The sequence below is a fragment of the Plecotus auritus genome (genome assembly GCF_963455305.1).
Source record: "Plecotus auritus genome assembly, chromosome: 11".
NCBI classification, from domain to species: domain Eukaryota; kingdom Metazoa; phylum Chordata; class Mammalia; order Chiroptera; family Vespertilionidae; genus Plecotus; species Plecotus auritus.
In genome coordinates, this window is record NC_137777.1 from 12,179,583 (window position 1) to 12,201,979 (window position 22,397).

Here is a 22,397-nt window from a genome sequence, read left to right on the forward strand (position 1 = left end):
AACACTAGTCAGAAAGAATATCTGTTTCCCTATGTTTATAGCAGCACAATTTACAATAGCTAGGATCTGGAAACAGCCCAAGTGCCCATAAGTATATGAGTGGATAAAAAAAGCTGTGGTACCGTTACACAATGGAATACTATGCAGCTATAAAAAAGGAGGCTCTCTTACCCTTTGAGACAGCATGGAAGGACCTGCAGAGTATTATGCTAAGCAAAATAAGCCAGTCAGAGAAAGACAAGTATCACATGATCTCACTCATATGTGAAATCTAATGAACAAAATAAACTGTTGAACAAAATAGATCCAGAGACTTAGAAGCATTCAGGGGTCCTCAGACTTTTTAAACAGGGGGCCAGTTCACTGTCTCTCAAACGGTTGGAGGGCCGGACTATAGTTTAAAAAAAACCTATGAACAAATTCCTACGTGCACTGCGGGCCCGGGACGAGTTGGCTGCTAAGCAGGACAGGCAGCGGCAGCCGGCGGGCCAGATAAATGTCCTCGGCAGGCCGCATGTGGCCCACGGGCTGTAGTTTGAGGACGCCTGGAAGAGACAGTGGAATCTCAGAGGGAAGGCGGAGGCAGGTGGATGGGAAGAGATCAACCAAAGAACTTGTATGCATATATGCATAACCCATGGACACAGATAATAGGGTGGTGAGGGCCTAGGGCAGGGGATGGGGGCAGGCTAGAAGGGGTCAATGGGGGGGAAAAGAGGACATATATAATAATACTTTCAACAATAAAGATTTAATTTTGTAAAAAAGTTCTATATTGCAGAAGGAATTCACACAGATTTGCTTTATACCCCACTATGATGCTCCTTGGCAACAACAAAATTGTACTTTAAAAAGTTGTATTGAGTAGAAAGACCAATTCTGTTAGTAGCCACCTTTTAAAAAGTGGACTTTCTATAGGCAACTTGGGCATTTACAGTAAATATGAACAAATATAGTTGTGTTACTTCATCGACTCACACTAAAAAGTAGGGAATTTCTTCCACTAATACCCAGGAAACAAATTATTTCCTACTATGTAATACAGTTGACCCATCTCAGCACAAAATTTATGTCACATGCTCAGAAATGCCCAAAGAAAGAAGACCTTTGTCATGTTTAGCAATGTTTAAACTAACACAAAACCTTGATGCTAAGATTAACCTGCTGCAGAAATCTCTGTTTGCAATTTGTTTAATTTTAAAAGTCTAAACAATTACCTCAGCACCTATCAAAACATGTTAGTTTGTCAAGATGTATTCTCACCAGACAAGCTTTTTCTGTAATAGGTATAAAAATCAAATTCATAAGGCACTATTTCCAATCATGTCCTGAACTTTTCTTGAATAAAAAAATATTTAAGAGGTTTATAATAGTTACCCAGGACACAGGTGTATAGCATACACTTTTTAAAAACAACATATCTTGAAATGGTTATCCTAAAGTATTTCCTTTTCAAAAGTCACACTGAGAGTTGATGGAAATGTCAATTTAATTTTAGGCCACACATTTTTCTCAACTTTAATAAGCTGAACTATGTGGAATTAAATTAAATTTGGAAAAATTATAAGTTGATGTTGGTGTAACCCACAAATTCTCTTAAAATTACACTCGCTCAAAATGGAAAAGGCAGGACCTACAATGGGCTCAAGAGTTAATACTGAATATCAAATATAAATCTCTTAAAATGCAGCAACTCAATATGGTGAATTTTACAGATCTAGACTTTTGAAATCAGGAAAAAAATTAATCTACATTATTTCACATTTTTCAGTAGTCCAGTGACAAACTGGCTCTGTAACTGGCAAGCAAATTCAGGCTCCAAAGCAGTGAATCCTAACACCTTTTACAATGAGGTTCACAAGTCAGTTAGCCCAGTCAATGGACAAGGACCAACCCAGGGGTCAAGACTAACGATGGTTGCTTAAAGGCTGTCAAAGAATACAGATCCTCTGGACTAAAAAAAAATGTGGAAGTAAAACTTGGTACTTGCACGAGGCTGAAAAGATCATTCATCTTCAAAATAATCAAAAAGGAGGAAAAGCATGGCTCAGTGGTTGAGCTTCGACCTATGAATTGGAGGGTCACGGTTCGATTCTCGGTCAGGGCACATGTCCAGGTTGGTGGGCTCAATCCCCAGTGTGGGGTATGCAGGAGGCAGCCAATCAATGATTCTCTCTCATCATTGATGTTTCTAGCTCTCTCCCTCTCCCCTCCTCTCTGAAATAAATAAACTTACTTTTTTTTAAAAAAAAAAAAAAAAAAAGGAGGAAAAAAAAGAATGGGAATAAATCTCAGTGAAAACAAGTAGGATATCAAACTATCAACCCAAATTTTGTCAGAGCCTAAAGGATAGCCAGTCTCCAGTACCATTATCTACCAGGTTTTGGCCAAATGAAACCCAAATTAGAGCAAATTCCCCCTCCAAAAAACCAACTAAGTTTCACAGGCCAAACATAACCAAGATGAATTATAAATGAAAATAAGGAGAGATTGCAAGGCAACAACCCTGACTTCAAAGATACGGATGTCAAGGCAAGCAGAGAATCAATCAGATTATGGCTCATAATTCCACACCTGTTTTCATATGGTAGAGGGTCCAAGACTGTACCTTTGTTCCACCACCTAAAGAAAATTATATATTTTTTAAAATTATATTTTATTGATTTTTTACAGAGAGGAAGGGAGAGGGCTAGAGAGTTAGAAACATCGATGAGAGAGAAACATCGATCAGCTGCCTCCTGCACACCTCCCACTGGGGATGTGCCCGCAACCAAGGCACGTGCCCTTGACCGGAATCGAACCTGGGACCCTTCAGTCCTCAGGCCAATGCTCTATCCACTGAGCCAAACCTGTTTTGGCTAAAGAAAATTATTTTATAAAAGACACAGTGGATCACAAAAAGAGAAATACCCATTTACTTCTATTCTTATACTACTAGTTTGGTCTGACTTGCCTTAAATTGCCTTGATTTTTTGTAATGTTATCTTTTATAAGCTTTCCCTTCCCTTCTTAGATCACTTTTTTTATAAAGTGATCCAGAATTAAACAGACTATAGTTTTTTGTGAATTGTGCTAATTTATGAGTACTCAAGAATTTCATAATCATTATAATATGTGAGGAGTTTTATAAATTTATTTATAAAGATATATTAAGTATCATCACATTAAAAATTTAATATTTAAAATTATAATTTAGAACACCCAAGAAATGACAAATAGCATGAGTTTCCATTTCCAAATGACAAATGAAAGATTGAACACACTGGTTTATGGTTTTCCCTCCCCAAACACTCTCAAATTACAATAAAGGCAGAGAAACTGTATAAACTCATAAAGAGCATGGGGGAGAAGACAACAGCAAACAGAAATGCTGAAAAATTTGGAAGCTAGAAAGCAGATAAATATGTAAGCAGTAGCTAACTCAGAAGACCAAAAACAAAAACCCCAAAACATAACTTAGGAGAGAAGTCACAGAAGAAATAAATTCAGGCTCCAAAACAGTGAATCCTAATATCATGTACAGTGATGTTCTCAAGTCAAGTAGCTCTTTTCTTTAACAGTTTCCAGTAGGCAACTTTAGTGCTTCTCTCAGTAGAATCACGAGATATTTAAAGAAAACCCATCAAGTGAGAAGTCAGAAATCAAAACAAACACAAAGGAAACAGGGAGGAGGAAGGGAGCAAAACAAAACTCCAAGTGGTAATGATAACAATGAGGAAGAGCAGGAGATTTTAGAAAGTAAATACCTGATATGAAAAAAATAGAAAGGTTAGAAGATAACCTTGAGAAGACCTCCAAGAAAAAAAAAAAGAAAAAAAAAACGAAAAGAAAAAAGATCATTGAAAGATAAATTTAAGAGGATCAACAATCAAATAAAAGGAGTCCCAGAGAGAGAAAAAAAATTATTAATCAATAGCAAAAATAAAATTGCACAGAACTAAAGGGTATTTCCAAATTGAAATTGCCAAAAGACACTCCACACAATGAATGGAAAAAGATCTCCGCCAAGGCACATCATCATGAAAATTTTAAATAAAAGGGAGAAAGTGAAAATCTAAAAAACTTCCATACAATATTAAAAGGAATAGGCATCAGAATATCATCTGTCTTGTCATCACCAATACTGCTAAGTTAGAAAATAGACCAAGGCCTTCAAAATGTTAAGGGAACATTAATGCAGAACTTTATGCCCAGAATTTTTTACTTAATATTATTTTCCAATTAGTCTACTTTCAATGTTATTATATACTGGCGTCAGGTGTGCAGCATCATGGTTAGACAATCATATACTTTACGAAGTGTTCCCTCTAATATTTCCAATACCCACCTGGAACCATACACAGTCATCACAATATTGCTGACTATATCCCCTATGTTGTACTATACATCCCCATGACTATTTTGTAATTACCAATTAGTATTTCTTAACCTCTTCAGCTTTTTCACCCAGTCCTCCAACCCTCCTCTCCTCTGGCAACCAGAATTTTATACTCAATCAATAGTAAAGGTAGAAGAACTGAGACACAGTCAGAAATATAAGGCCTGAAAAAAAAACTACTCATGTTGGGAAGCTCCTGGGAGAAATAGTTCATCAAAATAAGGAAGTAAAATGAGAAAGACATGATCCCGGAAACGGGATCCATTACACAAGAGAAGAAAAAGGAATACCTAGGATAATGTTGAAGGGAAGTATTGGGATGACAGCTGTTCAAGACTAGAAAGCAATCAGTTCAGATTAGAGGAGGATAGAGGCTAAAGAACGAGTCAAGGAAAAAGCATAACATTAATAAATGTTCTGTGTTTGAAAGGGGAGTTTACAGCTCCTGCAGAGAATGTGGGAATGTAGCCTTTGAGAACAAATTAATAATAGGTACATAGAAAAATTTACAAATAACAATAAAAAAACTGAGAAAATTAGTAGCTCTAGAAATCACAAAAAGAATATACAATCACAATATATTGTGTATTTACATGGTTGTGACTGTAAATACTGAGTAGGGATTTTTTTTTAGAATTATGATTTAATAAGGGGGAAATTAGAGAAAACAAGTAATCAATTCCTTTTTAAAGAATTTCAATTTGCAATCAATACTTCTATCTCAAATATAAATATTCCTTACTAATCTAATTTCAAGAAGTAAAGGAATGAGAATAAAAGAAATTTTATTTCTTCAAATACACTTTTAGTAGGCTTAAATTACAATTAAAACCAATACAGGCTTTATATAGTACTAGAGGCCCGGTGCATGAAATTCGTGCACGGGGAGGTGGGGGGGGCAGAGCGGAGATGTCCCTCAGCCCAGCCTGCACCCTCTCCAATCTGGGACCCCTCGAGGGATGTCCTATTGCCCGTTTAGGCCCGATCTCAGTAGGATCGGGCCTAAACGGGCAGTCGGACATCTCTCTCACAATCCAGGACTGCTGGCTCCCAACTGCTTGCCTGCCTGCCTTCCTGATTGCCCCTAACCCAGCCTTGGGCAAACTACGGCCCGCGGGCCGGATCCGGCTGTTCTATCCGGTTCTCTTGCTCTCCCCTCCACTCCTTTGCTTTGAATTTATATTAGTTCACACAAACACTCCATCCATGCTTTTGTTCTGGCCCTCCGGTCCAGTTTAAGAGCCCATTGTGGCCCTCGAGTCAAAAAGTTTGCCCACCCCTGCCCTAACCACTTCTGCCTGCCAGCCTGATCACACCCTAACCACTCCCCTGCCAGCCTGATTGATGCCTGACTGCTCCCCTGCCAGCCTTTTTGTCCCTAACTTCCCTCCTCTGCTGGCCTGGTCACCCCTAACTGCCCTCCCCTGCAGGCCTTGTCCCCCCCAACTGCCCTCCCTTGCAGGCCTGGTCCCTCCCAACTGCCCTGCTCACCCACAACTGCCCTCCCTTGCAGACCTGGTCCCTCCCAACTGCTCTCCCCTGCTGGCCATCTTGTGGCAACCATCTTGTGTTCACATGGGGGCAGCCATCTTTGACCACATGAGGGCAGCCATCTTGTGTGTTGGAGTGATGGTTAATTTGCATATTACTCTTTTATTAGATAGGATTTATAAAATAAGTAGTTTTATAAAAATCTCTACCTATTCTTCCAAACACATTTGGCCATTTAAAATTTATTTTAAAAACTTAAAAAGGAATTTTGAATATAAATTAGTTCAAGTCTGATCATCATTGTGTGTTGTGTGTTGTGTGTGTGTGTTTATTTCATATTCAGGGCAACAACTGACAAAATGATCTCAAGATGGAAGCTATTGCCTGAGAACATAATCTAAAGTAAAGCATGTAAATATTGCTAAAGAGTGACTCTACCAAGACTTTTATTTTTTCTTCTTACTATTTCAATTGAAAACAACAAAAAGAACATAACAGTTTTACCAAGAAACACTAGCTTGGTTTTTGAGAATAAATGCTTATTTAAAAGAAAAAAATTATAAAAACCTGATGTGACTTTTAAATTTGCCCACAGTATTTTGAAGTCCTCCCCTCAAAAGAAGAAACCTAATTCCCCTCACCTTGAACCTTAAATACTGCAGGTTCAAGTAACACAGATCTAAAACAACGGGATGACTTTGGAACATGGCAGTGGGCAGAAGCTGGAAGCACTTTGAAACAGCCCAAGTGCCCATCAGTAGATGAGTGGCTGAAAAAGCTGTGATACATTTACACCATGGAATAAATACTATGCAGCTATAAAAAGGAAGGATCTTTTACCGCATGGAGGGACCTGGAGAGTATTATGCTAAGCGAAATAAGCAGTCAGAGAAATACGAGTATCATATGATCTCTCTCATGTAGAATTTAATGAACAAAATAAACTGATAAACAAAATAGATCCAGAGACAGAGAAGCATGGAATAGACGGTTGAATCTCAGAGGGAAAGTAGGGAATGGGTGGGTGGGTATCAACCAACAAACTTGTATGCATATATGCATAACCCATGGGCACAGACAATAGTGTGGTGAAGGCCTGGGGTTGGGGGCAGGGGCGGGCTAGAGGGGTCAATGGGGGAATCAAGGGAGCATATGTAATACTTCTAACTATAAAGATTAAAAAAAGAAAAAGAAAAAGAAAGTTAGAAAACAGCTTGAAGAGCCAAGAAAAAGCTGTTAGATGCCTGATGGCGTTTAAGGTGTTGGGAAGCTGAGAGAAAGGATATTTTTGTTATGTGGAAGCAGAAAATTGAGAACACTGTTATATTAACCAGGAAGATGATAGGGAAAGTAAAAAATAAAACAACAAAACATGTATCTAATAAACTGATTCCTCTAAGTAGATTTAGAGGCAGAGTGTTTCAGGTGCTGTCTATTTTCTTCTTGCTGCTTATAATAAAATGCAGAAGAGAGAGGGAAAAGCTTAAGAAAGGAAAATTCAACAAAAAATGAATCAGGACTTGCTGATTTTGAAAATCTCTGTGAGTCCAGCATATTTGTTTTTGTTTTAGTTATTTGGGGCCCCTTGTTTCATATGAATTAGAAGATTGACTTTCCATTTTGAAAAAGAAGACCACTGGAATTTGATAGGGATTGGATGATTCTGTGAGTTGCTCTGGGAATACTGCCATCTTAACAATATTAAGTCTTCCAATCCATGAACATGGGATATCCTTCACTGATTTAGGTATTCTTTAATTTCTTTCAGCAATGTTTTGTAGTTTTCATTGTACAAGTCTTGCATCTCCTTAGCTAAATTTACTCTTGGGTATTTCATTCTTTTGGATGCTATTGTAAATAAAATTGTTTTCTTAATTTCCTTTATGCATTGTTCACTACTGGTATATAAAAACATAAGTGTGTGTGTTGATCTTGTACTCTGCAACTCTGTCAAACTTGTTTATCAGTGCTAGAAGATTTAGATGTTTTGACAGACTCTTTCTAGGAAGCTGCTCCAACTCAAAGGGACAATAACAAGAGTAAGCCTCTGTAGGTCTGAGGAAGCTTCCAGATCATCCAAAGTGCACAAAGTATTATTATTATTTTTTTTAGAACAAAGTTCTTACTCTTCTCCCCTGCCACTAACCTCCACTACTGTTCCCATTGCTGCTGCTGAGCTAGTAAACAGGGGATGGCAGGCACATAAGCAAAACTGCCACAGCACTTTCTTACCAAAATTTAGCAGCCTCTTTCTTCATTAAGTTACTGTAAGGTGTTTTTTTTTTATTAGAGTACAGTGTTTTAAAAAAATTCACTTGCCAGTTTCTGCCAAGTTAATGGTTACTTCTACTAAGGCACCAATTCTTAGTGCTCTCTACACCACCGTTTTCCATGACTAATAATTTCTTTTAACAAACAGAATGTGGTAGAAGTGTCAGTGTGCAACTCCTGAGTCTATGTCATAAAAGGCACTGAGATTTCGTCCTTGTTCTCTCTCTTGATCACTCACTCTGAGAGAAGCCAGTTGCCATGCTGGAGACTCTCAAGTAGCCTATGGAGATTCCCACATGGCAAGGAACTGAGGCAGCCTGCCAACAGTCATATGCGTAAGCTAACTTGGAACTCCAGTCCTTGTCAAGCCTTAAGATGTCTGCAACTCCAACACCATTTAGAATACAATCTCATGAGACACCGAGCCAAAACAATACAACTAAGCCACACCTGAAATAATAATTCACAAATATAATGAAATAATAAATGTGTGTTATATTAAGCTGCTAAGTTTGGAATATATGGTATTAAAGCTGAGGCCTAAAATATGGGAAGAACCTAGTCACTCAATGAGTTCTTGGGAAGACGTGTTTCAAGCACAGGATATGTAAAGGCCCTAAGTAAGGAAAGGTCCTTGGCATGTTAAAAAAAAAAGAAGAAAAAAAAAAAGAAATCTGAAATAAGATTAACATAGCTGGAGCTCAGTGAAGGAGAGGAAAATAGTGAAAAAATATATCACCAAAGTAACAGAGTGACTACAGCAAGGTCTTAAAAACTAGTAAAAACTGATAAATTCTGGCACAGTCAATGATTCCATATCCATCAAAAATAGAAACCAACCTATAATTATTGAAAGATAAGAGCAAAGCAAAAAATAATCACCTGTCCATTGACAGCTAGTTAAGGCTGTTCACCAGCCCAGCACCCATAAGAAGCTCGCAGAGGTAAGACATGGCTACAACCACGGCGGGACAATGACTAGACTTTACTGAGGACATAGCCTTACCAGAAATTGTGTAACTGCTACGACAACGTTGTTCGCTTTTTAAAGTACTCAATAATAGTTGACTGAAAAGTGAGCAGGAAGTATTAATAAAGGAATATGAAATCAAAAGTAAAAATCCTAATTATAATCGTGCTTCTTCTCCAGTTTTGTTTTTAAAATGCACTGTAAATGGCAGAAACTAGATCCTTAAATGTCCCTCCTGCTTTCTCTAGTGGCCCATCTTTTAGTGTGGCACTCCTAGATACTGTGCAGACCTTATATGCCACTAATCACTAATTCTTAAGATATAAGAAAAAGATAACAAATATTTAATGCAAACTAAATATGTTTTGAGATTTAATGAAGAGTACCTCATTTATATAATGAAATAGTAATTGCTATTGATATAAAGAAAAAAATATAGAAAAATGACTGAGAAGAAAAAAAATCAATTTTTTGAGGGTAATTACGAACCGAATTTTCTTCCTCCTCTTCCAATTCTCGCTGCTGTTCTTCATGTCTTTTAGCTTTGATCTCCATAGCTTCTGCAATCAGGTCTCTTAAAATCGATACAGGCTTTGCATTCTTGATAAAAGGATGCTAGAGAAGATTCAAAGGTATAATTTTAAAAGATTTATCTGAATTATATCTAAAAAATGTTAAAACAACAACATGTAAATAAATGCAAACCAGGATCTTCAATGATTGTTCTTTCATACAGAATTAAATGTATAGGTTAAGAATAGAGAATATTGCCCTAGCTGGTTTTGCTCAGTGAATAGAGCATCAGCATGAGGACTGAAGGGTCCCAGATTCAATTCCGGTCAAGGGCGCATGCCTGGGTTGCAGGTTTGATCCCACACCCCGGTTGGGGTGCCTGTGGGAGGCAACTGATCGATGTGTCTCTCTCACATCTCTCTCTCTCAAAATGAATGGAAAAATATGCTTGGTTCAGGATTAACAAAAAATTTTAAAAAATAGATAATATGTGAGCTGCTTTAGAAATAAAGATTTTGCTTTTCCGTTTACTTGTTTTTATTTTTTTAAATATTTTATTGATTTTTTACAGAGAGGAAGGGAGAGGGACAGAGAGTTAGAAACATCGATGAGAGAGAAACATCGATCAGCTGCCTCCTGCACACCCCCTACTGGGGATGTGCCTGCAACCAAGGTACATGCCCTTGACCAGAATCGAACCTGGGACCCTTCAGTCGCAGGCTGACACTATCCACTGAGCCAAACCGGTCAGGGCGGTTTACTTGTTTTTAAAAACTATTAAAGCACAAACACAAAAATGCAATCCTGTTAATAAAACTACATTAATGAAAGCTACCTTATAGATATAATTATCCAAAGGCAGTTTAGAGTAGGTTGGAAAAAAGATAAAAAATTTTTAAAAGGATTGGTGATTACATTACATATAAAAATAATGTATTAGTTACAGATTTTAATTAACCTTAACAAGCTGACAGCCAGAATCAGTAGTCAAAAGAAGACAACTATTTTCTTACTTCGTTTACATATTTCCTATTTTATTAGGTCTTGAAAATGTAATTATTTCCAATGGAGGAAAAAAATGGCAATAAATTTTTTTCAGAGAATGAATATTGCTTCATATCTATAATATATAAAAAACAACTTTTCATTTATTTTTTTTTAATTCTACCCTAATTTAACAAAAATATCTGAGTCTGTTACAAATCTGGTAAACAGAACAGAAATTACCAGAACAGACCTGGATTTTTGATGATTTTTTATTGAGAGGGAAGACTGTGAGAGAAGTAGAGGGTAAGATTAAAAGTATCACTGGGAAAGATGACCTTATTTGGAGGCAATATAGCTTCAAAACGTAATTTTCATTCTGTCAGTAAATAGACCCAGGTAAAAGCTGAGTAATTTTAATAAAGAACATAAAAATATTCTCAAAGATGAAACAATTTTAGTGCTAAACAAGAAATTACAGATATTTGGAAGAGGCTTTAAAATGGTGAACATATATCATTTGAGGAAAGTATGAGTAAGAATTGACCAGATTACAGAAATAATAGAATCAATAGCAAAGAACCAATAAATTATTTTATAACAGTTATAGGCTCATCACCAGATAACTTAAGTTCCATTAACATTGCTGTGGTAGACTCCTGGTTCCACCAAAATAGAGTTGTGGCTCGGTGTCTGGTAGCCCAGCTAGATCCTACCTTTCTTAGTCCCCCACTCAGCTGGCTGTGGCTAGGAGACTGAGTTCTGTCAAAGGAATGGAATGGAATGGAATGGAATGGAATGGAATGGAATGGAATGGAATGGAATGGAATGGAATGGAATGGAATGGAATGGAACGGAACGGAATGGAACAAAACGGAATGGAAGTCCTGGTGTTGTGCTCCACTTCCTGACCCGGGCCTTAAAACACTGTGTGCACTCTTCCATGACTTCTCCTCTTTCTGCCAAGCTGGAGAGCAGACAAAGATAGTACCCTAGGGAATGGTGGAACAACAAGGAAGGAACTCCAGCCCTACACTGAAAGTTTTTGCAAAATACTGATGGAAGGTCACACACACACACACACACACACACACACACACAACTGAAGATATGTTCTTTGCCCTTAAGAAACTTATCTAGAATAAGGAATAAAACACAAACATATAAAAAATAAAATAAAATATGACATACAAGTTACATTTATGATGATGGTTTAGCACAGCCTATAAAATTAAGAGATGAGTAGGTAAGGCAATCTCAGATGCCTTATTCAAAAGAAACAGATCATTTTAGGGAGGAGGAAAATATGAACAATATGCACAAACGCACCCAGATAGGGAGTGCATGTTAGAACACAGTAGGAAGATCTGCCTTGTCAAGACAGAAACATTATTTAGAGAAATGGTGTTATGTGAATTTAGATACAAGCAACAGTGGGGCAAGAAGCATACATGCTTAGGATGAGATGCTTGAATTATGTTTGAGAGCCATTTTAATTATATAAACAAGAGAATAATATAAGGAAAAGAATGTCTTTGACAGCATAATCCTGCAGTAGAATGTAGAAACAAAATAGAGTGAGGAGAGCCCTGGCTGGTGTGGCTCAGTTGGTTGTAGTGTTGAGAGGGGGAAGGGGAGGGGGAGGAAGAGGGGGAGGGGGAGGGGAGGAGGAGGAGGAGGGATTTATTTACTTAAATAAATCCAACTCATGTTTCCCTCTCCCCTCCCCCTCCCCCTCCCCCTGCCCCTCCCCCTCTCCCTCTCCCTCTCCTCCCTCTCCCTTCCTCTCTCTGTAAAATCAATAGAAACATGTCCCCATTGAGGCTTAAAAAGAAAAATAGAGTGAGGAGAAACTGTAATAATAAAGATGTGAATTATTAAGAACCTGGGTTAAAAAAATAGAAGCCACAATGGAGGAAAGTGAATCTGATGAAAGTACTCTTAAGAAAGATTCAGTCACTACATATATTAACAGTAGAAGAAGACCAACACTGCAAAACTGGGAAACAATAGAATTGTATCTCTTCTAAAGAGTACAGAAACCTAAAATTGTATTATACCTTATCTTTTCAGCGGAAATTATGAGCCAATCCTCCAAGCCACAGTTTTACCTTTAAGAAATGCCAAAGCATATACATAGTTCATCTAGTCTACTGCAAACTTTTACTTTTGTGCTTGCTACCATTAGTCTATAGTGTTTAACGTTCTTAGTCTTGAATCTTCGATATGTCTAATTTCACTTGTACTCATTTGTGTTTTTTCTACATAACCACTACCAATGTTGTTTTGACCAACAAAGAGGAACTGGTTAATAAAGTTGAAGAACAAGGCCATATTATTGAGCATTCTCGGTAGTCAGAAGAGAAGTTTTATCAGACATACTGGCAGATTCTTAAAGAGTATTTTAAAGTAACACGTGGTAAAATAAAAAAAATGCAAGGCAACATAAAAAAGGACAACAAGAAACACCAGAGAAAACAATTTGGCAAAAATAAAACATGTCAATTGTGATTAAAATGTTATTTGCATATACTAATGTAAATAAATGGGTTGAATTTCTATTTATTAAGTAGTATTTCAGTTTCTAAAAGACACTGAGTTCATAAGATAAATTCAACTGCATGCTTTCTACATGAGACATATACTTAAATAAATCCAACTCATGTTTCCTCAAGAGGCATACTGAAAAAAACTTGGGTTAAAAGTCAAAGACAGACAATGAAATTTTAGTCAAACATAAATAGGTATCAAGAATAACATAATCAAAAAGGCAGAATTAAAGGCAATTCCCTATACCTCTCCATTAAAGTACAGCTAAAACCCTGGACATTGTATCTAAAACAAACATAGGAAGACTCTGAAAAAATGGGGAGAAGGCAGCAAACTGGCTAGGGACTGTGGGACTTGAGGAAAGACATAGCTGTGAGTTCCATGGGTTTTCTTTTTATCTCTTTTATCCCAGACTGAGTACTGGAAAAGCCAGCAACCCAGAACCTTAGTTAAGGGACACAAACTAAAAAAGCTCCTACAAAAGCCTGCTCTCTTGAGCCAAAAGATCAGGAAAGGGACAGCTAACAAGACAAAACTTCTGGACAATCACCATCCTACTCCAGCCAAACATCACGGAGAAAACATTGGCCCCAACTCCACCAGCAAAGGCTGAGTGAAGAACCTATACTTCCACCCTCTGGAGGGTATTCAATCCTACTCCGATGGTGGCAGGTAAAACATGCCTCTCGCCCTCCTGTGGTGGGGAATGTCGGTTAAGATTATGTGTGACTTAGTGCCTACCAGACAGTAATAAAGAAACTCCACACCCTCCAGCTAGAGTGGAATCAGAGGAGGCCCTTGTGGAGTCAGACCTTTCATCACCACTCAGCTATAATGAAGACCTGCAGTGCCAGTAGTGGCCATGAGGATGGGGAGCCTGAACTCTCACCCATGTCCGAAATTAGGTGTCATCCCTTTCCCCCGCTAAAGCTTCGTCAGAGGATGCCTGATATATCAGAAAATTTAAATAAGATCCAGAATCTCATAACATAATGCTGAAATTTTCTAGGTTTCAAACGAAAATTACTCACCATACAGAGAAGCAAGAAAATCTCAAATGGGAAAAGAAAATAGACACCAACATTAAGATGACACAGATGTCAGAATTATCTAACCAGGATTTTAAAGCAATCATCATAAAACGTTTCAATAAGCAATTATAAACATGCTTGTAAACTAATAAAAAATTAGAACATCTGAACTAAGAAAAAGAAGTGAAAATTTTAGAACTACAAAATTACCACAATTAAAAATTTGATAGATGGGCTTAACAGCAGAATGAGGCAGAGGAAAGCATCAGTGAACTGGAATCCAGTAGAAAATACACAATATTAACAATAGAGAGCAACCAGACTGGAACAAAAATGAACAGAAGCTCATGGACCTACACAACTAAAACTAAAGATCTAACATTTGCATCAATAAAGTCATAGAAAGAGAAGAGAAAGACAGTAGGGCTGAGAAAGTGTTTGAAAAATAATGGCTGAAGACTTCCTCAAATTGGCAAGATGGATACACATATAGATTCAAGAAACAGAACAAATCCCAAACAAAAGAAATCCATACTAAGACACATCATAATTAAACTTCTGAAAATGAAGACAATGAAAGGATCTTGAAAAGAATAAACCACTATAAAAAATTTAGCATGAGCCGGGCCACTGTGGCTCAGTGGTAGAGCATTGACCTATGAATCAGAAGGTAAAGTTTGGAATCCTAGTCAGGCCATATGCCCAGGTTGTGGGCTCGATCCCCAGTGTGGGGTGTGCAGAAGGCAGCCGATCAATGATTCTCTCTCATCATTGATGATTCTAGCTCTCTCTTCCTCTCTGAAATAAATAAAAATATATTTTTTAAAAATTAGCATGAATTTCTTTTAAAAATTGTTTATTTACCAGGGTCTACAAATCAATATGGTGTAATCTGTACCTGTAAATCATAACCATGTGTCCATAAAACTTAGTAATAAGACTGTCTTCTGAGAGTTAAATATAATTTAACTCATAGCACATGAGACCTGTAAAACACCTTTAAGAAACAGAATGGTGTCCTGGAGTCCAGCAAAATAAGACTGTAATGAGTCTAATTAGACTCTAATGAGACTAAAGATAATTATCCTATGTAAAAAAAACTTAAGTCAGAAGTTTGTTGGGCAGAAAGCAGAGTAGAAAAAGGATGAAAATTGGGATTAGTGGACAAATGGAATAAACCTGGAATAATGATTTCATCACTGTGATCTTCAGTGTCATTTAACCTTTCTGTGCTTCAGTATCCTCATCCACAAAATTAGGGAATTATACTAGAATATTTCTTAAATACTTTTTAATCCCAAAAACTCTAAGTTAAAAACAACAGAATTTATTTTCTTAGAAAGATTAGAAAAGGTTATGGGAGAAAGACTAGAAAGAAATACTGGTTAAACTATCCAAAAATCAGCTATCAGATATATTTTAATTTACCTCCACCATCATATTTTATGCTATCTGACTCACTTTCCTGTGTGTGTTTTTCTCCTTTCTTGCTTTCCTTGCAGTTTAATAATTTAGATACTCAACATGATAATAATACTAATAGGTCTTTGACTTATGGGCACAAAAATTCCTTGGATATATGACAATATTTCAAAATAAATGTTTCAGTTAATTTTTGAAAGGTACTATTTGCACATAACAAAAAACTCAAAAGACTCAAAAACAGCACTCAACAAAAAAGTTAAGCTTCGATTCCACTCCTGCTTCTCAGCCAAAGTTACCTTCTCTAGAGGCCAGTTTCTTGCTTATTTTTTCAGAGCCACTCCACCATAACCACTGGCATACGCACATATACATACATGTATGTATGCCTGTGTGTATTTTGCCGATCACTCATCTCAATGGAGCTTAAATTGTTTCCAATTTGTTGAAAGTTTTTTAACATTGTTTCCAATCTTTTGCCATTATAATGTTCTATGAATATTTTTATACATGTTATTTCACACATGGTTAAATTTTTCTATAAAGTAAATTTCTACAAGTGTAATTACTGGGTCAAAGAATATTTAACATTTTACTTTAGGTAGACAATGCTAAATTGCCTTAAATGGAGAATGAGTACTAAGTTTAATTTTCATAGCAATAAACATTATACTGTACTTAAGAGTCTGTTTCTTATACCCCTCAACAAATACTTTTGTTTAAACAGTACTTTAGAAAAATTGCTTTTTATAAAAACCATGCTTTGAATCCTTTTGTGATTTAATAAAAAGAATTATTTTCCAAATATCAAGTTTTGTTAATGTGAGACACATTTATTAATAGCTTAGAGGTCTGAGCCAATTCTGTTGGGGAAAATGAAGACTCACAAATACTTATTGAAAGCATTACATTATTTCTATTTGCACTGAATTTCAAGGCAAATTTAAAAAAAAATATGACCTGACACTCTAAATACAAATCTTATTTGTAGCAGAGATACTGAAACTCTTCATTTAGGTAATCTTGTAACCAATATTTACAAGTGATCTTTTCAGAGTTCAGGGATCTTATATTTACATATCTGAAAGTAGAGCAGGTCAAAGAAGAAATGCTGGGTCAGAGAAAACATCAGGGGGAAAATATAGGAAACTAATGGTGGAGGAGACAGGGTTCTGAAAGGAGAATCCTGGGGAAGTTTTGTTTTAAAGCAACTTTAGGGGGAAATAGTTGACAATAATAACAACAAAGAGAAAAAAAGGGAAAAGAGAACACTAAGTTGAAAAAGAAAAGAAGAAAATGAAACACAGAGAACACAGAGAAGAATGGAGACGGTGGATGAAGGGGTGAGGATGGATGTGTATCAATCCACATTTCCTGGGAGGTTTATGTCTTTAGAAATCAGTTAAGGAAACTCAAGGCAATCTTACTTAATGTCAGAAAGCTAAAAGATATAAAGAAAACATTCCTCCCTTGGCGGCATAAGCACTGACCTGTAAAAGCTGTGTTGCAGTAGCTCTCTGCTCAGGATTCTTCACTAGGCACTTTTTAACAAAATCGGTGAAATCATCAGACCAAAGTTCTGGCTTCCTGAATGTTGGTGGTGGATTTGTGGGAATCATAAAAATAGCCTAGTAGAAAATGAAATATCCAAAAGACACAGTAAGAATCACAATAACACACCAAATAAATCTCTTCATCTATCTTTCTATCACACTCTAAATCTGAAAAACAAATTTAAGTGGTTCTAGGATTTCCAGTAAGATTACAATTCAGGAAGCAAGTCCATCTGCTACTAATGTAATCATTTCCCATTAAATTTCCTCTATTTGAATTGCAGCTCATTGAGCACATCATTCTTTATTTTATCTATTATTTTTAATCAGTCTCCAAAGAAGACTGCATTTCTAACCCTTTTACCAAACTAAGGACATTCTCTAGTTAAATAGATATATCCCCCAATTTTGCTATTGCATGCCAGATTTAGTTCCCATTTCAGTTTTATATAAATATCACTGCAGTCCAATTTGCTTCTGCAATCCAGAATATTTATTGCTGTTATTTGAAATAATACTTAATAGAGGCAATACTTTCCTCTTTCCAATATATATATCAAGATTCCAAATGAAAAGTTTAAAGCTAATATACCACTTTGATTTATTACTAATGATTTAATTTAGTATTAGTAACTTAGTACTAATGATAATACATCCAGAAAGTTCACAGTTCAAAAGCTCTAAAAATCCTCCCTGTCATCACTGTCCTCTCAGCTATCCAGTCACCCTTTTTCAACCCAGAGAATTAATCCCTAATGTTCTTAGCAAATCACTGTATGTAATGAATTAACTTTTCTCCTGGGCATCTAGAATTGTTCCTGATAAAATACCATTACTAAAACATCATTTCCTTTGAAAAGTTATTAAAGATATGAAAACAGTAATAAATTTAAACCAAATGTATCAGGCACTCAATAAGTACTAGCTATCATCATTGTCATTTCCACATTATACAAAAAAAGACGAGAAGCAAACATGGCAATGACAAAAATTTTACAAAGCAATATTAATTTAGCCAAATTATAACTAATTGTCATTTAATAGGTAAGCTTATATAATTACACAATCAAAACATGTGAGATGAGGAAAATGGCTTTTTGGCAATCTTAATCAATATATGCACGTGCAGCCTCCAAACATGGGCCTCACAAAGATGTGTTCAGGTGAAGCATACAAAAACTCCCTTTACGACTACAGAATTCTCGAACTCTGCAGAAGACAGCTATGTTTCTGTTCTATACTCAATTTTTCACCTGGCTTTTAGTGGTCCTCTCTCTTCCTGTGCAAACAAATTTCATGTACATGAACTTATCTGCCTTCTCGTTAATGCATAAAGAAAATTAAAATGGTAATACTACAAACCACAGGAATACTTAGAAACAAAGTTTTTACCACTGAAAGAAACTAACCATACCTATGTTTACTTCTGTTTATATATAAAGAAAACATAAAAACTGTCAACAAAAATAAACTATTTGGGGAAATACTAATTTTATTATATTCCTTTGATATAATAAAATTGTTCTACTTTCCATTGGATTTTTTAACAAGCAATCTTTTTTTTTTTTTAATGTATTTTTTTATTGATTTTTTACAGAGAGGAAGGAAGAGGGATAGAGAGTTAGAAACATCGATGAGAGAGAAACATCGATCAGCTGCCTCTTGCACACCTCCTACTGGGGATGTGCCCGCAACCAAGTTACGTGCCCTTGACCGGAATCGAACCTGGGACCTTTCAGTCCGCAGGCCGACGCTCTATCCACTGAGCCAAACCGGTTTTGGCTCCATTGGATTTTTATTAATTGTTCAAAAGTCACCATAAGTTCTTAGAATCATAGAATTTGCATAGTAAAAGATATATAATTTGGTTCAGTAGATAGAGCATTGGCCTGCAGACTGAAGGGTCCCAAGTTCAATTCCAGTCAAAGGCACAAGCCCGGGGGTTGCAGGCTCAATCTCCAGTGGGGGGCATGCAGGACACAGCCAGCCAATCAATGATTCTCTCTCATCATTGATATTTCTATCTCTATCTCCCTCTCCTTTCCTCTCTGAAATCAATAAAAATATATTAAAAAGAAAAGATATATGACAGATCATTTAACTCAATTTTGTCATTTAACAGAAAAGAAACCAAAAGCCCAGAGGGGGACTAAGCGACTTAAAAACAATATTTGACCTACAAAAGAGCCTTCATTAAAAAAATTAGCAAAGCATCCTAACACATGTACTATGCTTCAAGAAGCAAGAAGGAAAAGCACAAAAGCAGGTTACTAAAACTAAACAAACAGCTACCAAGAGGATAAAGAGATGATAAATGATGATTCTGTTTTCAATTTATAGGTTTTCCAGGTCCTTGTCTTATTTCCAAGTGGGGAAGAAAGCATAAGCAAGTTTTAAGCCTTCAGACGAGACAGTGAGAAGGAACATCTTAAAGCTTGCTACAATCACACCTGTGTCAGTCAATAAAGTTGAAGATTATTCAATCAAATATGAATTTGAAAAAGGCTATTCAGTAGAGAAAACACAGACTTTTCAATAAATGGTGCTAGAAAGACTGCAATAAAAATTAATTTGGACAATTACATTATACCATCCATATAAAAAATTCAACATATGTCAATGACCTAGCCATAACAGCTAAAACTATAAAACTCTTAGCAGAAAATGTAGGGGGAAAGTATCATGACACTGAATTTCACAATGATATCTTGGATATGACACCAAAAATCCAGGCAACAACAACAAAAATAGATAAATTGGACTGCATAAACCCAGCAACCCCACTTCTAGAAATATATTCTAAGACTCCTGAAAAAACAATAAAAAAGAATACTAGTATATGCACCCCTATGTTCATAGCAGCATTATTTAAAATAGCCAAGATCTGGCAACAGCCCATACCCATCAGTAGATGAGTGGATAAAAAAGTTGTGGTACATTTACACAACAGAATACTACACCGCTGGAAAGAAGGAATTCTTACCCTTTGCAACAGCATAGATGGACCTGGAGATTATTATGCTAAGCAAAATAAGCCAGTCAGAGAAAGACAAACATCACATGATCTCACTTATGTATGGAATCTAATGAATAAAACAAGCTAATGAACAAAATAGAACCAGAGGCACGGATACATGAAACAGGCTGACAGATTCCAGAGGGGAGGGAGCTGTGTGAGACAGGATAAAGAGATTAGTCAAAGAACATATATACACAGCCCGTGGACTCAGACAACGGTGTGGTGAAGGCCAGAGGGAGGGGAGGCAGGGGCTGGATAGAGGTGGGTATAATGGGGGACATCAACAATTTTTTAAAAATTTAAAACATTTGTGCATCAAAGCACTATCAGCAGAGAAAAAAGGTAATTCAGTGGAAGAAAATATTTGCAAATGGGTTAATACTCAGCATATATAGAGAACTCTTACAGTTCAACAACAACAAAAAACCAAACAACTCAATTAAAAAATGAGCATGGAACTCAGATATTTCTCCAAAGATATACAAGTGGCCAATAAACACATGAAAAGATACTCAGCATTTAATCATTAGGGAAATGCACATCAAACTGTGACCTGGAGAGCATTATGCTGAGCGAAATAAGTCAGTTGGAGAAAGATAAATATCACATGATCTCACTCATTTGTGGAATATAATGAACAACATAAACTGATGAACAAAAACAGATCCAGAGACGGAGAGTCATCAATTAGACCGTCAAACCTCAGAGGGAAGGCAGGGGAGGGTGGGGGGAAAGGGGAGAGACCAACTAAAGGACTTGTATGCATGCATAACCAATGGACACAGACACTAAGGGGGTGAGGGCACAAGCCAGGGGTGAGGAGGGCTGGGGGGATCAAGGGGAGATAAGGACACATATGTAATACCTTAATCAATAAAGAAAAAGAAAAAAGAACATAAATAAATAAAATAAAACACACACAAAAACTATGAGATACCACTCACATCCATTAGCATGGTTATTGTTAAAAAATAAAATGTTTTAAAAAAGCAAGTGGTGGAAAGATGTAGGACAATTGGAATCCTCACACATTGCTGGTGAAGATGTAAAATGGTGCAGCTGCTATGAAAAACAGTATGGTAATTCCTTAGAAAATTAAACACAGCATTACCATATGATCCAGCAATCCTACTTCTGGGTATATACACAAAAAAAGTGAAAGCAGGAACTAGAATACATATTTGTACACTCATGTTTATAGCAGCATTATTCATAACAGCCAAAAGGTCGAAGTAACCCACTGACAGATCAAGGGATAAACAAAACACACACACACACAAAATGGAATAGTATTCAAACTTAGAAAGGAAGAAAATTTTGACATGCAACAACACAGATAAACCTTGTACCTCAAGAGGTTCTTAAAATAGTCAAATTCATAGAGACAGAGAGTATAGTGGTGGTTTCCGGGGGTGGAGGGAATGGGGAGTCAGTGCTTAATGTGCACAGAGTTTCAGTCGGAGAAAATAAAAGCATCCTGGAGATGGACAGTGTGACTGTTGTACAGCAATGTAAATGAACTTCTTTACACAACTGTACACTTAAAAATGATTAAAATGGTTAATTGTGTGGTATATACTTTACCACAAAAAAAAAAGAACACAAGAAAGAGGGAAAATGTAATGCAATAATCGAACTCAGAAATGTTTGTGAATACCTGTTGCACACAAAGCATGATGTTAGGCAACACGTGGAGTTTAAAGATGACAGGAAATGCAGTCACTGCCTAACCTAGTCTGGGATGAAAGGACAAGCAGTGAAATAATTAAGGAGTACTACAATAACAGAAGAAACGATATAAGGCATAAAGAGGAGAGTCTTTCCCTTAGAAGAAATAACACAAGGAAAAGCAGGAGCATGGAATAAAGCTGTTGGGAGGAGCAGAGAGCAAGCTGATACCCTGTAGGGGACTAGGAAATGAGAAGATTAGAAGGGGAATGAGGATATGGAGTTTGGTCAGCAAGAAAGTATACAACTGAAAGAAGGTTTCTTTTTTTTTTTTCATATACACACACACACACACACACACACACACACACACACACACATATTAAAGAGCCAGGGTTGTAACAACCGTTATGACTAAAGGCTCGACTAGACCGGAAGTCAATGCTGGGTTGCTGTGGCGACCCAGTACTGACTGGAACTGCTGCCGGCACCCCGACCCACACTGACTGCCTAGGGGGCTGCGGATCAGGCCCCAAGAGAGGCCTGC

General features: G+C 36.7%; 1 protein-coding gene across 1 annotated transcript in view; it reads right to left on the reverse strand.

The window, feature by feature from the left end:
* The window catches only part of STK3 (serine/threonine kinase 3), a 248,629-nt gene that overhangs the window by 94,021 nt on the left and 132,211 nt on the right, over window positions 1-22,397 (reverse strand). Inside the window, exons 7-8 of the mRNA XM_080646972.1 lie at window positions 17,101-17,238; window positions 9,600-9,725 (exon numbers count right to left, since the gene is read on the reverse strand). Coding sequence (XP_080503098.1) covers window positions 9,600-9,725; window positions 17,101-17,238 — 264 coding nt within the window. The remainder of the gene's footprint in view (window positions 1-9,599; window positions 9,726-17,100; window positions 17,239-22,397) is intronic.